At 41.6% G+C, this 17,965-nt stretch overlaps 1 protein-coding gene across 27 annotated transcripts in view; it reads right to left on the reverse strand.

Annotated features, from left to right (window-relative positions):
• The window catches only part of Trpm3 (transient receptor potential cation channel subfamily M member 3), a 522,878-nt gene that overhangs the window by 206,575 nt on the left and 298,338 nt on the right, over positions 1-17,965 (reverse strand). For all 27 annotated transcript variants that reach the window (XM_085693719.2, XM_085693715.2, XM_085693717.2 and 24 more), the window contains one exon: positions 912-1,086. In XM_085693719.2, coding sequence (XP_085549845.2) covers positions 912-1,086 — 175 coding nt within the window. The remainder of the gene's footprint in view (positions 1-911; positions 1,087-17,965) is intronic.

A 17,965-nucleotide genomic window follows, 5' to 3' on the forward strand; every position in this document is an offset into this window, starting at 1 on the left:
TGTGTGTGTGTGTATGCATTAAGAGTTGACCACTATGGATTTGGTAACCTATCAGAGACCTTGTCTGTAGAGAAGAATGATTCCCCCTCTCTTAGCAGCCTTTGATTGTCTGTCTATAGCTCTTCATATCAAATTCTCACAAACAAACAAACAAAAACCCCAAAACAACATCAACCAAAAGCAAAAGTTAAGTGACTTTCCCTGACTGTGTTCCTTAAACTCATTCACACCCTGTTTCAAATGACTTCCATGACCTGCAAGAGTGTCTTATTAGGCCACTGTGGCTAGACTTCCAGAAAAGTTGGAGCTTTGGACTTTAGAGAACAGCATTAAAAAGCTGATAGTTCAACCAAAATATATAGGGCTGAGGAGTTCTGGGAGTAATTCACAAAGGACCAGAGCTGTAACCAATTATAGAGGTTTTACCTTCCAGGATAATAAATAGAGAAGTACTTGATAATAGTCTTCCGAATGTGTTTACAGCAGCTTGACCATGATGGTTCTGGTGTTTAGACTTGTGCCCCAGACTCTGCTTATCTCGGAGGCTACCCTGCACTGTTATCCATATTCTGTTTGCTTTATAGCCCATTGCCTGCCTCTCCTTCCTTGAAGAAGGAGAAGAGGGAAGGAGAAACTGAGATAAAAGAACACACCCTTTAAGTTCCTTCCTCCTCATCCTCACGTGGTCTCAAGGTAGCCTTCATGGATTCCCCACTCCAGAGGCATTTTAGATGTTGTTCTCTGTCCTTCTCTACCACCCCACAGTCAATGTTTAGATAATTGTTCATAGCTGATTAGGATGTGAGGACTTGACTGAACTGCAGAGAACACGCTCTGATGCCCTTTTTTCCAAACTTCAGACACCAGCTTTGTACTCAAGATTCTACCCTGGGGCCTGGGAATTCACCTACCCGCCTTCTTCTGAATATTTATGCCCAAATGCCAGGATGTCGGACGCCCGTCCACTCCCATCACAGACCACGACTGGCACAGGAGGCGTGTCTCGGAGGTACTCCAAAACAATCGAGATCACGTTGGGTCCTCCTTCCACTATGAGGGCCACCACTGGAACCCCTTGGCCGATTCCTGCATTAAAAAAGGAAAAGAAAGGGAAAAAAGGAGAAAAGAACACAAAGCCAGCAAACCAAATAAACAAAAAGAGAAAAAAAAGCACAAACTAAAATTACTGAGCATGGGGGAGGTAATGAGATACGAAAGGATAAAACACTGAATGACATTTGTAGAAAACACGTTAGTAGAATTTCCACCCCCAGAAAGTACACATGATCCTACCCAATCCCCATCACTCACAAGAGGGATATTATTTCACTTCACATTGGACAACCTGATACACCAAGAAGGGAAGTAACTCACTGAGAAAGACTGGGCCGTTTGTCAAAATATTGGAAGCCACATTCTGATTGTTAGAAGTGTGTTAGCTATCTAACAGCTCAGTTTTCTGTGTAAAAAAATGGAAGTTAGAAATTTCCAACTTCCTGGTTACCAAAGAAGTGTTTAAATAGCTATTTTCATTTAAAAAAAAAGTCAGCAGGGCCTTTTCGGATTCTCTACTGGCTGCAATATGGGTCTATGCGTTCTAAGCACAGCTGATTGACTGACCGGCAGGTCCCAGCAACACCCGCATCATAAAAGGTCACCATTTTGGATACATGGGTTTCTGCATAATTGCATCCTGCACTATTGAGCAAAGTACCACATGTACGATGATATTCACTACACATCTGCTGCATTCAGTTGAATTAGGGGGATTCAAAGGTATTTCCCAATGCATTTAAGCTATTTATATCAAGCCACAAAACACTGTAATTTTCATATAACAATTTCTGTACTGTAAGCGTTGTATGTGTGATTCAACCTAACATGTTAAAGAGAAAAATTGAAAACCAATGTCCATGAGAGAAACCATGAGCGACAGATTCAACTGATTTTATAGTGACATTTTAAGTATCATCAATGTCACTGAATAACGTACTTTGGTCAATTTGATAGTGCATGGGTTAAACTGAACAACATAAAAATGAGCTGCTTCTTTGATGTACCCAAAAGTACTCTTACAAAAGACATAACTGAAATTTTGTGCTACCTCTGTAAATATGAATTTACATAAAACAAAACAAAAATAAGATCAAAACTTTGGGCATCTGTGTTTTCTGGTTGTCCTTTTGCTGACAATTTATCTTGTATCAGGAAACTGCTTCCCAGTGACAAGCAACGGTTTGGGATTTGGTTTTTGTTCAATTGGTAGGAGATTTTATTGGGCTAATATGACTTGTTTTCCTTCTAAAATCTGAGCGCACCAGTCTCACAGGGTCTTATCAACTCTATGTTACAGAGGATAGATTTTTTTTTGTAGTTTGAATTTTAAAGGAAAGGTCCAAAATGCTGGTTGCACATGAATAGGTATTGTTTTAAATCTCCATCAAAAACATGTAGCGAAACTGGGCAAAGGCAGGCCAATCTCTGTGAGTTTGCAGCCAGCCTGGTCTATAAAAGCTAGTTCCAGGACAGCAGAGAAACCCTGTCTTGAAAAACACCAAAAACCAAAAACCAAGCCAAACCAAACCAAACCAAAACAAAACAAAAATTAATGTCGCAAAAAGAACCTGTGAGTTCTTTGTGTTCTCTAAGAAAAACTGGGGAGAGATGAACCTTGAGTCCCACTAGTTTTTGGAAGATGGGTAGGATCTGAGGATTACTTTTGAAAATCTAAGGAGAGGACAGTGAAATATCCCATGGCTTTGCTTTCCAAGAGCCCCTTCCAACCCTGACACTAGAAGCCTGAAGAAGTCTGTTAGGATGTCTATGAAGGAAGAGGCTTCCCAGTGCTGCATGCTGGGACTACTAAGCAAGGTCTTGAAGGGTTTTGGGGAACGAAAAGATGAACTGGAGACCTTCAGACAGCACACTTCTTTTAGGGGAGAATTTGCTGTCATAAAACACTCACAAGATGGGGGATTTATACATTAATGTGCCTTGAGAAATGCAGCCTCTTTTTCCAAGGATAGATCTAGACTGATTCTGATCTGGGGATGTAGCCTAGTGGTATACCTCAAGACTCTAGGTTTAACCCCAAATATGGAAAGGAAAATCATTTATGGAAATCTCAATTCTCACTCTTGAGCAAAGTTTCTGTCAGTGTGACTTCAACTCAAGCTAACAGACCAAGTGACTTCCCTTTGAAATCCACTCAGTGTTGTCATGGAGGCAGAGGTTCTAGACTGAGCCTCTAGAATGTTCCAGTGTTTTAAGTCCTAGTGGAAAGTAGACAAGAAAACTAGTAATCACTTTCCCAAAAGGATAATCAGTTACAAGGGATCAGTTTTTATGGACTGATTTCAGGATATTACCTTTTAATTATTTCCTGAAAATGTATTTGTCAATATATCAGTGTTATATAATCTCTAAAAAACCAGAAATATGCTCGGGATGGTAAGCTTTCCCATATTTGTAAAGAACTTGGTAATTAAATAATTCAATTAAGTTCAGTGCTAGAAAAAATGGAAGAATCAAAATATTCTCTCTCTTTTTATAAACATTCTATATATCTATACCACAAAATTCTATTTTCTTTGGTGACAAAACATGGAGTTTGCCCAGTGGTTAAAAAATGCTTAATACTTAAAATAAAAATTTTATTTTTACTTTAATTTCTTATGGCAGAGACCATTGTTATGCTTAACAGAAATAGAATTTGCCAAGATCTGGCAACACTAAGCTTTTTTTTTTTCTGGACACACACACATGCATGTTGGTTTTGGATCTGAGAGGGGAAAGTATATTACATAGTAAGTCATGGGCTTAGCTGTTAGTGTTAGTCTGCTGGTGGAGCACGCTTTAGAGAATATTGCGAGAATGTGGAGAACATGAGAAACTCTTGCTCTACAAAAGGATGAGCATGTCTGGACAGAGGCAAAGATGTTTCTAGGCAAATTTCTGGGGTTCTTGGATCCCTGAAGTTCATCAATGAATATGTACATAGGGAACCTTATTTAGCCACATTGAAACATTCATGCATTAGCTTGCTGCTTTATGATCCTCACTGAGACAAGTTGTTTGATGACTTTTCAAGCTAAATTCTACATCTGAGGAAATTATATTTCATTTTATTGCTCTTTTATGTTGATTGGATAAACCCTCCCCAGTAAAGCACTGTAGGACACATCCCTTCTCTTATTCCATCTGCTCTTTCTCTCATTCTTTAATTTTTTCCACCCACACTTTATTTTCTAAACCACATTTTGAGCATAACACACTTAGGAAAATCTCTAGAAAAATTAACAAATTGCAAACTGTAGGCTGTTGCCACATAGGATGAAATAGCTTTTTACAAGTCAAGCATAGTACATTTTTATTAGTGACAGAAAGGAAACATTTTGGAAATTCCTTTTTTCTTTAGATGACCTAGATTTGCTCAACTCACTGCTTTTTCTTTATGTCTGTCAGAAATTAGTTTAAGTTCCTTTAAAGATCTTTGCAAAACTATGTCTTGCTCAGCTGAAACTGTTGGCTGTTTGCCTCCCAGTCCTTCTCCCAAAAGTTACTCAGATTTATACTGGAAAAAGATTAAGCTATTTCTTAGGAAAAAGATTATGGAGATTATTGAGGATCTCTGGATTATTGAGGATCTGGATTCTTTTGGTTTGGGGAGAAAGTAGTTTAATTCCTTAGCTGAGCATAATCATCTAACAATTTCTTCCGAATCCAAAGACTTGTAGTGGTCCTTAGGAGATTTCTATTAGAACGTAAGTTGCTTTAACAAGAAGATGTGTAACACGCCTGCCACACACTTCAACCTTACTATTTTGTCACATCTAACAAAAATATGAGTTCAGGGAACAGACATGAGTTCAGCAGGGTCCAGTTGACCTGGGCTCTCTCATTACATTTGGAGCCCCAGTTCTCTTTGCACAGCATAATATATTTGTCTTCTGTCAAGTCTTTGTGTGGCCGGTATGACATTCAGAAATGGGGACATTCCTTGCCCCCATGTGGGAAGCATCTAAGTTGGGATATATTAAAATTGAGTTGAGTTGGGCATTGTTCAGGACATAGGTGGCAGGAAGACTTAAAATGCCAACTCATTATTTTTCTATTTTATTTTTGTTATTGTGTATGTCTGAATAAGTCTTGCCTGTCTGGGTGTCTGGGCAGCACATGTGTGTCTGGTGTCCACAGAGACCAGCAAAGAGCACTGGATCCTCTGGAACTGGAGTTCCAGATGTTTGTGAACTGTCAAGTGGGTGCTGGGAGCGAAACCCAGGTCCTCAGGAAGAGTAGCCAAGTGATCTTAACTTAGCCATACTTCTAACTCTTTAAAAAAAAAAAAGAGCTTCTCTTTCTACTCCTCTCCGCCCCCCCCCACCTCTCTGACATGAATCTATAATCAGTTCAGGTAATTATAGAAGCACTTGGTGTGTTGGACAGAAATGGATGATTCACTGAGACGACTTAGTTCACACTAATACTCTGGTTCTATGTCAAGACGATCAGATAGAATTTAAAGTACTTAGGAGTCTACGAAGTCATTTATTTTATGTTGAAAGGTGGTTTATATTTCCATGAAGGTCAAAAGACAAGATTGACCTTGACCTAAGTCTCAATGACCGCAGGCCAAGCTTACGATATTATAGTCTGTGTCATTCAGAAAGGCGATTTCTGCTCCTAGAACGAGATGACTTCCTAAAGAGAGTGGCCAGTTCAAGACCAGTTCCGCCACTGGTGGGGAGCCAAGCAAAGACTGTGGCAATAGCATTGATATAGTTATTTTTTTACTTTCTCAGCTCTGGGAGTATGTGATTCTTAGTGTTTTAAAAGTTTGCTTGGAGCGAGAATTTCTATGTTTTGAAACACTGCATATTGTCAGAATTTATCACTATGCTTCATGTTGTACAGATTTAAATTTGCATAATTACAATTATAATTAAAAGGCTTCACCCACCCACTAACTCAAATACCCTGGGCTCTAATTTAGCAGTTTATTCTGCCGATAAACACATGGTCATCGTCTCCTATGTTTATATGAGTGGTTAGCGAAACCAAGTAACCTCCTAGATTATTGTATGTTTCAAACAGAATCTCTCACACATTTGAGAGGCATTAACAATTATTGTAGTGATGGAACCTATACAGTACCATTAGCTTTTTTCCAGATTAGATTCTCAGTACATGTAACTAGATAGAATCTATCTTCTGTGGTCTGCATAGTGTGAAATGGATGTAAGAAAATTAGGTAAAACTATAATCAGAGTCAATGAGATTGATCAGTGGGTACATTTGATTTCAGGAGCTTACATGGTGAAAAGAGAGAGAACTAAATCCCAAAAGTTGTCCTCTGACCTCCATATGTATGTTGTGGTGCATGGGTGTACACACACACACACACACACACACACACACACACACACACACACACACACACAGTTGTTGACTGGTTGTATCTAACTGACAAAAATCTAATCTTTTCCTCTCTAGCTTTAAAATACTTCTTGTAAGTTTCTCTGTCATAGATAGGTAAGTATTCAGATACAGTTATGGAAATGCTGTGTACAAAGATGGCGCTGCAGTAAAACTTCCTTCAGAATGAGACATTAGGGATCTCAGAGGTGCTTCAAAGAAGAGGGAGCCCAGAAAACATTGAGGAATGTCCTAAGAGAAAATGCATCTTGTTTCCAGAAGTGTCTCTTAGGTTCTCTATGGAAGCAGAGACTTTAGATATTGCCTTGGTTTTTAAAAGTGGTATGTGGAGTCTATTCAAGACAATGTATCTACAAATGAGTAAGGCCTCACTTGGGAAGGCGCAATCTGGCCAGGTGGATTCAGTGACTTGTGATGAAATACCCAACTGATGTATGAACAATCCGATACAGATCAATCTCGCCCATGTTCTGTTATTACAACACATGTTTTTTATCAAACAATTCTACACTAAAATTGATGTGTAGGTGTTTGTGGAAATATAAAATGCCACAAAAACTAGTGAACAGTCAAATTATTTGTGGGTTTTTAGTGGAAAAAACTCCTTGAGAGATCGCCGTGGTCTGTCGTTGAGGTTGGGACTATCCAGATACCACATGCCCAACCCACTATGACTGAGAAGGGGTAAAATGGAATGATTTTTGTCAATGTCTTTTTCTGACATTGCTGGACTGTAATAATCCCTGTGTTTGATTTTAACTTAACCGAGTCCCTCCATGGACATGTGCATGTTTCAGGTTACGATAAGACCACCAGAATAAACATCTCATATATTTTTATCTTGATATGTGACATCTCAGATTTGGTCAGAGATAAGAGCTTCTCAAGATACCAGAAATAGAGGGCTTAGATTGATGGAACTGCCTTTCCCAGACAGTGACTAAAAAAAAAAACCCTAAAACTAACAAAGCAAAGCATTTTTTATCCTTCAGACAGAGACCATAAAATCCATTAATATGGCAAATTCAGTTTTCTATTTGTTTTCCTACTGCTGCACAGACTTATTTGGGGCATTATTTATGCCTCAAATATTTGCCTAGGAATCCTATCCTAGCCCCTCCTGGGGTGCATTCCATTTAGGTACAGTCTTCTTATTCTGTTGTTTACACTTAGCAAGCAGAGGCCAAAGGATAGAATGATGGAGAAACTTAAATGGGAAATCTGGTCAGTCAGCTTAAGTTCTGTGGAGGGTCCACTGGAAACACTCTTATTGGGGGGATCACTCTGTATATAGCACTGCAGAGGAAGTCTTGTCTAAATCCTTTAAGATCAATTGGATGCTAGACCTGTGTCAGGCCAGGGCTACCGTCCTGGAATTAGTGTGACTGGGGCAAATGACTGGCAGTTGGGCTGTGAAAGCATCTCACCTAGGGAGTGAAGCCTTGATTGACAGTGGCTCTGATGGATGCAGAAGGACTGTGGAGAGGAAAGATCACATAGCCCAAGTGTAACTGAGAAAGGGATGGTGGGTATATGATTAAGTAGGATTCAAGTGGGGAGTAGTTTGCCGACCCTTTCTATAGACATATCTCTTTCTCTCCATCCTGTTTTGCTACAAAATACTCTATGGCTGTCTTCATCCATCTTTAACTACTCTGAAGAGTCTTGGGGGTGGGGGCATTTCTAAGCATAGAAGCCTAAGAGGGAGAATATGCTTGTACTTGAAAATTCTTTTTGGAAGAGGAATTTGCAGTAGAATTGTGGGATTTTTGTTTGAGATGGAGTTGTAAGAAAAACAGAAGTCAATGATGGCTGTGGAGCTCTTGGCTCTGCCGGTGTCAGGTGGGGGCTCCATGTTGAGGAGTAAGTGATGATTAGTGGGGAGCCAAGGAATGGTCATGGTTTGCTGACGGACCTCTCTCATTGAAAAAGAGGAGTCAGCCAGGTGCACCCTAAGAACAGAAGGGAGAGGGAGATTCAGCCCATCTCTCTGCAGTCGTCTAACAACACCACCTGTGGTAATCTAAGCCTAAGGCTAGGATCCCTCCCCTAATCTGATAGCCTTCGTGGCCCCTTAGAGAGTGGGGCCCAAGTCTAAACCCATTGTAATACGCTGCTCACGGCGTAGCAAAGTCTCTCCAGGCTTGGGTCTTCCTTTGACTTCAGTGACTTTCCTGGGAGGATGTGGCTTCACATAGGTGCCATTTTTATTTCACACCCTGGAAGTTCCAATTGACTCACACTGGAAGGACTCTATTTTTCCTCGACTCTGAGGGACACTGTCTAGACCTGGGCAGAAATTGTTACCTCCTTCTTCCCAATTCCATGATGGACAGTGTTAGCCTCTATCCAGCATGGGCTTCTATACATTCCCATTTCCTTCACTGGTCCTCAGAAAGTATCTCTGTTTCTAGTGTATCCCTGCCCCAACTGCCACTGCTAGACCCCCTGTCTGCATGGCTAGGCTTTATAAAGCACGTTAGCTCCACCTCATTGTCTTAGAAGGCGAAAAAGGCAACTTAATGGACATAGATGGTACTAAAACTATATTTTGCTATTTTGCACAGTGTGTAGCACAGAGAGTGGATCCCTAATTTGTGAGATCATCAGACTGATAAAGGAGTTATTATTTATAAAACCTCTTAAAACAGAGCTTGGCACTCACTAAAAGCTTTCCAGTTAAATAAACACAAATATAAAGATGCTTATTTATATTTATTAAGCTTATGAAACGTTTCTTCTTTAAATATATAAATGATTCATGAAGATAGAAGAAATGAATGCAATTTATCTATTTAAGTCAAACACATGTTCTGACAGTAAAGTACTGGGAAACACGCCTCTCTGAAACATGCCTTGTTTCCAGCGCAGACCAGCAATATGCTAAAACCATATGCATTTGTGTTGCATCCAAAACCCAAAACCTCCTGGTTTGAGGTAGATGGCCTTTAAAATTAAGTTAAGGTTTTTTCCCTAGTTCTCAATTATTTTCCTTGGTGCCTCAAACAGTTTATTAAGTCTTTTGAGTGTGTTGAAAAAAAAAGAGATGCAAATACTAAATAATAAAACCAATAAACCAAATCCAAGTATTTTATGTGCTTTCAAACTCACTTAGCTTTTGACTTAATGGGAAAAGTTATTCCCTTATGGCCAGACAGCTCTGATTGAAATACGCTGCTATTAATGTCAGTGTGCTCCTATGCAAGTGCAATCACTGTGGATAATTTCAATAGAAAGGGACACCTAGTCCCATGGGCTATAAAGTGAATATTACTTTCCAAAAGGGGAAATCCAACATTGTTTCCTTTGGGGTCATTGTTTGAAGACTGAATGTTTTAACGTAATTGATCTAAGACAACAAGAAAACTCATCCAAACAAAGCTATAATCTTCGTCTCTGCTCTGTTCAAAACCCACATCAAAAGACTGACCTTGCCTTCTCAGATGTGGGGTAACTGGAGAAGTTCGGAACTCATTTTACTTTAAAATATTTTGCCAGCACTTTTCTCCCAATGTCCTGGGATCCAAATATACAGCCCACGCAAGTGCCTGTACTTTGTGGCAAAATGAATAAAGCAACTGTGGGCTGTGAACAGAGGGAAGGACCTGGTCATGCACGGAAGCGCTGATGGAGATGGGCGAGGTGTTACTGCCAATCTGTATTAACTGGTCATCCTCAAATTGTACATATGTTTTGCTTTGCATCTGTTATAAGACAATGCAATTATTTCCAGGAGTTCTTCCTTCAAGGAGTGTTTCCCTCCTCTCTACCCCTTTCTGTTTCCAAGTTCAAAGATAAGTCTTAAACATCTTCCCCTTTGCTAGGAGGCAGAATTAAACATTTTGCTGTATTCTTTTTATAGTTAAAAAAGAAGTCTCCTTCATGACTATGCCCTATAAATTTGTCAGTCAGCCACAACAATCTAAAGAGGAAGGCTCTCAGGGCCCCCCTGTGACTCGTAAAATTTTATTTCCTTGTTTATGTATCCCAGCATCTCTTTTCCATGCCTGGCAGATGTACCTTAGTAATCCAAGCATGTCACACAGAGTTTTGTAGTAGTTGACCACTAAAGTTTGGGACACTGAAGAGCAGGAAGGCAGAGGGATTTTGTTTTTGTTATTGTTGTTGTTGGTTTTTGAGACTGGGTTTCTCTGTGCAGCTTTGGAGCCTGTCCTGGAACTCACTCCATAGCCAAGGCTGGCCTTGAACTCATTGAGCTCCACCTGCCTCTGCCTCCCCAGGGTTCCCTCCCATTCTGCTCCAGTTCTGTCCTGATGATCGTAATGAAAATGTACTTCCTCTCCAGACATTTTTAAAATATTTTTACAACATAAGCAGTTTGTTCTCAGTTAACTGAGAGATGTTTTTCATTGCCCCGAAATCGGAAATGCAAATGTCCCATGTGTGTGTTCCCTGGTTTTCCTGTGGATTATTGAAGGCCCCTTTGGTAACTTTCAGGCCTTTATATGAGTCTTTATGTAGCAGTTAGCTGTTATTCACAGCTATAACCTTTCTTTGAAAATCTAGGATGGTTTCGCTGCTTATAGGAAAAATCTGAAATCCTTCTCTATGATATGAAGGCTCGTCTTCTCCTAGACTCAGCTCACAGCTTCAGCTTCATCTTTCTCCGTTTTTCACTCTGTGTTCTCACACAGCATCCTCAGGATCCTCCATGTAAGATTATTTTTAAGTTCCTCCTTTAGCCAGCCTAGACTTCAGAGAGGGAGGTCACTCGTGCTCTCTCTCTCTCTCTCTCTCTCTCTCTCTCTCCAACTGTCTCCAGGAGAAGGTATTTTAGCTAAGTGGTTCCATGGACTTTTCTCTCCCCCTGGTAAATTTAAAAAGAATATTTAAGTTTGGTCGGCCAAGCCCAATACTTTTTCCTCCTTCTTGCCTGCGTGGAGCAGAGGTGGGATGGGGTGGAGTGGGGCTCTCCCAGGTCCTCTGACGCCCTGCCCAGGAGGTGGGTATGATGTGAGGGGGTGCAGCACGGTGTTGGATTCTGCTCAACTCTGGGATTTATCCAGCGTATTTGGCCAGTGGCCCTAAAGTCATGTTCTTCCATTTTCCCCTATAAGCAATACAAGTGGTATTTTGGATTCTATACCCTAACAACTTTTATCTCTTAATATTATTTGGAACTTGGATAAAGAAGAGGGACACTTTATTTTGCCCCCTCTACTCCCCTCCCCAGACTCCAATTCAATTGTAAAAGCCTGGTACAAGTATTATCAGTTCTTAAACTCTACCCAACCCCCTAGGCAGTATTAACTTTATGCCTTTGTGGTCCCATTGTTCACTTAAAAAATTGTCTTTGAATAGTTACTCTGCCTTGATTTAATGGAAATTGTTTTCCCACTCTCCATTGTAAGCTCCTTGACAGTGATTCCCTCAGCTCAGCACACTGGCTCCCAAATGCTTCATGCTCAAAAGATGGTTCAAACAAGTGTTTGAAACAGAAAACAAAACTAAAATGCACAACACCCTGGGACAGTACAGATAAAGGGACAGGAGCACATCAAGAGTTGCAAAGAGACTATTACACATCAACACTACTGAGGCATCCTGCTGAAAGTGCATATGGTAGCCATTTAGGCTCTGTGGCATCCTATCTCCGATCTTTACTACAGGATTTCGGCAGTGGTCAGAGATCAGTGGGCAGGTCTCCGACTGTAGCTGCCCACCTGGATTACATTGGAAAAGCTCTGATGTTTAGAGACTGTCTGCATTTTTAAGTAGAGGCTGTGCTGTTTCTCAGGATTGGACCTAGCTACGGGGACAAAGCATCTTAGCCACTGGGGAGAAAGATGTAAGCAAAGGTTTACATTCTTCTCCTTGCTAAAAGGACGCCCATGAAGCTATTATTTCCTTTGGTTGAAATGAATACAGGCTATGTGACTGAAATTGAAGCCAAAATTTCTTCCCACTGAGCTGATTGATATGTTTTAGCAGTAGGCTAGGGATGACCTTCACCAACAAGGTTTCAAAACAACTGAAATAGCAGACTGCCATTGTTAGACACAAGACTAAGGGAAAAGGCATTGGTTATCTTGGATCAATTATTATTTGTATCATTTTGGATCCCCAATTGTGGGTCTAATTTTGGACCCAAAGTATGAAATTAGATAATTGTTTTTATATGGTTATCTGTACATCTATAAGTTATATCTAGTCCCCTGAGTCTTTGATGAACCTTCAGGAGAAACTATGAGACTATGTTATATTGAAGAAAACTGTTTTTCTGGCTTCATGCTTCCATGTTCAGGGATTCCATCCCGATTACTGTACTGTTCCTGATCACCCTGTTTACTTACTTAGGATAAGTTCTTACTGGGTGGATGAGAATGACTTCAAATTCACAATTCTCTTGCCTCAGGCTCTTGAGTTCTGGAATTACAGAATAGCTGCACCATCATGCCTGGCTCTATGGTCTGCTTCTTGACTGGTGAGGGCTAGTTTCTGAGAGTCCTTTGACGAGTGTTTTCAGCCGTTTCCCTATTTTTCCTCAGGGGATGAATGTCAGTCAGTTACCTAGGTAAAGGTGCCTGTTGTGGAAACTGATTCCCCCTCGATCACCTCAGTATCTCCAACAGTGTTATCAATGAAATTGGCATTCTCCTCTCCATCTGCCTGGCTGTGGTGCCCAACTCTCAATGTGGTCCCTGTCAAGGGTTGGGTGTAGTGTGGTGGACTTCCAGCTCTAACACTGTGAGCTACAATACCATTTCAGCTCCAGAGTCTACTCTGCAGCAGCACCGAGACAACCTGAGCCTCTGGTTCCATGTTGGGAGTGCAAATCTATTTTTAAGTGGAAAAAAAACCACATAATTTTCCTTGCATAAGATTTGTTTTTCTTGATGTCATCACAGCTCTTTACAAGCAAATGGTGGTAATGTGTTTTTTTTAAAAAAAAAAAAAAAACATGAGTACAAATGGGGCAAAACAAGGCTGCGTATGAACCACGAGGTTGTAATGAAGTTGTCTCACGCTAAGGAAATCACTTGATTTACCATTCAATCAGAGCGTGTTTACAAGTATGTGTAGGTGTCCTTATTGATAATGACTTGAGTATTTCAACTATAAACCCAAACAGCTTAATTCTGGACAAACCATCACATACAGTAGCTCTGCCAGACTTATGATCTCAAGGTCACCTCTGGCAGTTCTTAAAAGTAACCAACAATTCTGGGGTGTTTAAAGGAGGTCCCGGATTTGTTCGGGGTTGAGAGCCCTGTTTCATGGGTTCAGTTTTCTGCTTCTTCTAAACGGAGCTATTCATTGTCAGAGCTGTTCCCCTGTCTGCACGAGGAGAGATGAGGCTCCAGAGAAGGATTGGATCTTTAAGCAAAGGAACAGAGCAATAATACAGAGGCACCCATGTCAATCTCTTAGTGGGAAGATATCAGTTCAGAACTTTTCTCATGGTCTAGCAAATCCTTGGTGATGCAGGGGATAAATCCCCACTACTTCTCTTCTGGAGATGAATGCTGCATCAAACCCTCGTTTAAACTCATTTGGCAGGAGGATGAGAAGCTGGGAGACAGCTATGGCCCAGAGGTATGCAGCAGGTTCTCTGAGCCCTCAATCATGGGAGTATTTAATCCTATTATCTTATTCTGTATGTCTGTGTGAAATGGCGTTTTGTAGCTGCTGGCACCAAAAATCTGGGTGGCTGCAATAATAACTCATGACCTTATTATCTAAAAGAGGGCTCTCTTAAGATTATTAAGTAAGAACGTGGTCCTTTAAGGTTTGCCTTAAAAATCGCACTTCTCATGTACAAAAGTCATTCGCCCAGTCGAGACGGATCCGTTGAAAGGATGTGTGGAAATCTCACGCCAGTGTCTGTGCTAGGAGGGAGGCTCTTATTTTAGACCCATCAGAATCACCCGTGGAGGCCACAGCTTGCAAGCATAGCCTGGCCCATCCCTGGGAGTTTCCAGTCAGTGAGAGTCAGTGTTTCAGGTGATGCCTCAGCACCTACTCTGGTGAATCACACTTCGAGAGTCAGTGGTTTAGCCTAAACTGCAGGGGGAAGCAGCAAAACAAACAAACAAACAAACAAACAAACAGCTGACATCTAAGCTGTGCTCCACTCAAGCAAGTAAAGGAAAAGTTCAAGGGGCGAGACTGGAGCCACCCACAAGGTTCTGAGGAGTCTCCTTGGAAGCAGGAACCACCAGCAGATGTCCTCCTTAAAGGGCCAGACAGGCGAGTGTTTTTAGCTTTGCAGGCCGGATGGGCTCCGCTTTGCGACTGTGACACAGAGCATTCCAGGGACATTTTATTTGGAATAGCATGTATGCTGAGGTAAATCCCTATTCACAAAGATAGATGGCATGCTGGATTTGGTTCCTGGGCTACAGTTTGCTCACTCATGGGCCTAGCTAATGCGGTAAAGAAATTCAGAGGAGGAAAAATCCGGTAGTTCATTCATCTTGAGGGTCCAACAGGAAATGACCAAGTTGGGAATGTGAATGTGTAAACCCAGCGTTGATGCACCTTCCATTGTACCAGTGGCAAACTGCATTCATTGGCAGAAGAATTCCCTAACAATTCAGCCCCTAGACCCGGCTGCTTGGGCCTGTGTAAGAATCCTTTCCCCCATCCCAGAAGGAGTTTCACCATAATAGTGGAATTTCTCATGTCTATCTTCTGCATTTTCTTCTTGGTGGTTTGCTTATAGGTAAAGCAAATACTAACATGTTTTTCTGATTTAAGAGAATTTGTGGAGTTCTGAATTAGAATTGGTTCCCGCTTGTTTTTCCCTCTGCTTATTTTTACAAAGAGTCATCTGGGTGCATTTCCCCCACTTCATGGCAGGTTCGTGTTGCTCACTAGAGCTGCTAAAAGCAAAATGGCTTGAAGATTAGCTTTCTAGACGACCTTTGCGCAAAACCAAACCCCTGCCCTGAAGACTGTAAGGGAAAGAGGAGTATCTTTGACAGGGACAAGTGTGACCAGGTGGGACAGAAAGGAAGCATCTAATACTGGAACCAGGATAAGAGATTCAACTCCCTGACTCAGTGGCCGGTTTGGTTCTCAGGCCTTCTTACTTGGCTATGAGCAACATGAGCCCAGGGACCATCCTGCTGATGGAAATATATTCCTTGCTTGACATCCATCAGTCTGCCACCCTGGATTGCTCTTGGCTCAGTAGCTGCTCCCCCTCCCTCCATCTTTTGTACTAATTCCTTTTATTTAGTTGATATCTGGTATTAGGGCTGTCCTAAGCCCGTTTTATAGTCTCCTCTCATTTTTCAATTTTCACAGCCTCTTCATGGGTTCCCTACACCTTCTATTTAAAATTATGGTATTCCTCACAGATGTTATTTGGCACAGATGTTATTTGCCTGCTTTGGAGTGATGGAACAGATGTGGACAACTTCGGCATCATAGGTGACCTAGAGTGAGGGCAGTTGAGAGCCCCTCCCCGATTTTCTAAGTTGTCTGTGAACAGGAGAGTGCAAGTCAGGGAGCATGTGGGGGTGCTACAGCTGTGACTCCCCTAAGTACATGTGTTAAAGGCTCGGCCTCCGAGAAGGGCACTAACTGGGACATGGGGAAATACGAAAAAGTAGGACCTACTAGGAGCTCTTTAGATCTTCACAGGCTTGCCTTTGAAAGGGATTGTGGGAGCCTTATCTTCTCTTTCTCTCACTTCCTAGTCATGAGATGAGCGGTTTCGCTTGATCGTGACTTCTACAATCATGTACCGCCTCATCATGGGGCCCAAAGCAACACAGCTCATCACTCAGGGACCAGGTATTCAAACTTAGGCGGATGTGAAGTTGATTTTCTCTGTTTTGTTGTGTCTCTGTAATGGGGTCTTACTCTGTATCTTAGGCTGTCATTAGGCCTGAGATCCTGCTTATCGTGGTCTTCGGAGAAAGGCCCGGAAGTGCAGGTGCGCACCGCCACGTCCAGCTCCTGTGCTTCTTACAGTGATAAGAAACCAAAGAGCCCAGGATTAGAGCTGGCGCCGAGACTAACATGGACGGCCAGTCTGAACTTAACAAAAAGTTGAGGAGGAGGATGCCGGAATTTATTTTAATCAAGGAAAATGGTATTGTGGCATTTCCCAGGAATCTAAGTTTACGAACAACAATTCATACTGCAACAATTCTTCGGATTTGATTAATGGGAGCATATACATCGACAGGGCAAGACAAATGCTATGTTCCAGCGGGCCAGGTTCTGAGGCTGGAAAACGAGGGCGCAGGGAACGACTGCCTCGACTTTTCAGGCAGGCGTGCTGTGCTCAGTTGCTTGCTTCACAGCCTCTCCCAGGATTTCACAACAAACCCTACTGTGCAGCACAGACGGTGCCCACTTCCTGTGTTATTCCTCTGGGTGGAAGAAACGCCACTAATGAGGCAGGGCTCAGCTCAGATTTGTTTGATGACCGGGAAAGCTGACTCTTCAGCCCTCCCTCTCCCCGTTTTGGCATAGGCATGCCTATTCTTTCTTTTTCTTTTTTCTTTTTTTCACTCTGCTTCTTTGCAGCAGGAATTTCCCACAGCTCCCCATGTGGATCCACCGACGCCAAGGCTTGTTAGGGTCCTACATTCCCTTGCCTGTGTTGCAGGACTTGAGTGTTTGCCTGCTGGGCTGTGGCATGTAGACCTTTGCTGAGCTTGGAAATCTGGCCTCCAGTGTGGAACAGGAACAGCCTGTTCAGTGCAGGGAAGAGTGCTGTTCTATCTCAGCCAGGGGTGCCAAAAGAGAAGGGAAAATCTGCTGCTTGCCTGTTTGGCTATTATTCAGGCATGAAATCTCTTAATTTCCTCACTTTTTTAGGGGTTAATGAGCTGAGAGTTTAAGGTTAAAACATTTTTTTTTTATTGTTAAAACAATGATAGCTTCATTAGTGACACCCAGGACCTTTATTTTATTCTTCAGACGTATATGAATTACATTATGCTTTTTCCATCCATTTGTTCCAGGAGCTTGAAATGTTCCAAACAACATTTTGTGTGGATTAAACAAATTATGAACAGTCCTCAAAGGGGGTGTTGGAGGGCTTGTGCTGAGTTTTTCAGCTCTAACCATCTTCAGCAAATGAGAGTTTAAATCCACGTTCCTTTGATACCCCTCGGGAAAAAGATACCATCTCTTCTATAAATATATCTAACTGTGAGTTGATGATTATGGCAGAAAAACACCCAGTCAGCACAAGTTCTCTCATTTATTCTCTGTTTGTCTAACTTTCTAAAGTTTGCCTTGCATTGCTACCAGATGAATTGATCCTGATCTGGTCCAAAGATTAGGTGGCGACATGGGTGGTTATTACTTTGTGGCTCAGGGAGGAGAAATCAATAGATACTTCTTTTTCTGTATAAGCAGAAATACTGAAGCTATGATGGCGTTGGCTAATGCAATTTTTTTGTCTTCTTAATGCGTTAGTTGGAAATGGTTAACGATAATATCCATGGAATAGGATCACACTAAAATTTCCCAGACTGAATGTTCTTTTGCACCAGCCATGGTAGTCATGGTGATTGAGCCTATACACCTTCCTGTTCAGTTT

Source organism: Myodes glareolus, chromosome 7, assembly GCF_982192425.1.
Source record: "Myodes glareolus chromosome 7, mMyoGla1.1, whole genome shotgun sequence".
In the NCBI taxonomy this organism is placed as follows: Eukaryota; Metazoa; Chordata; class Mammalia; order Rodentia; family Cricetidae; genus Myodes; species Myodes glareolus.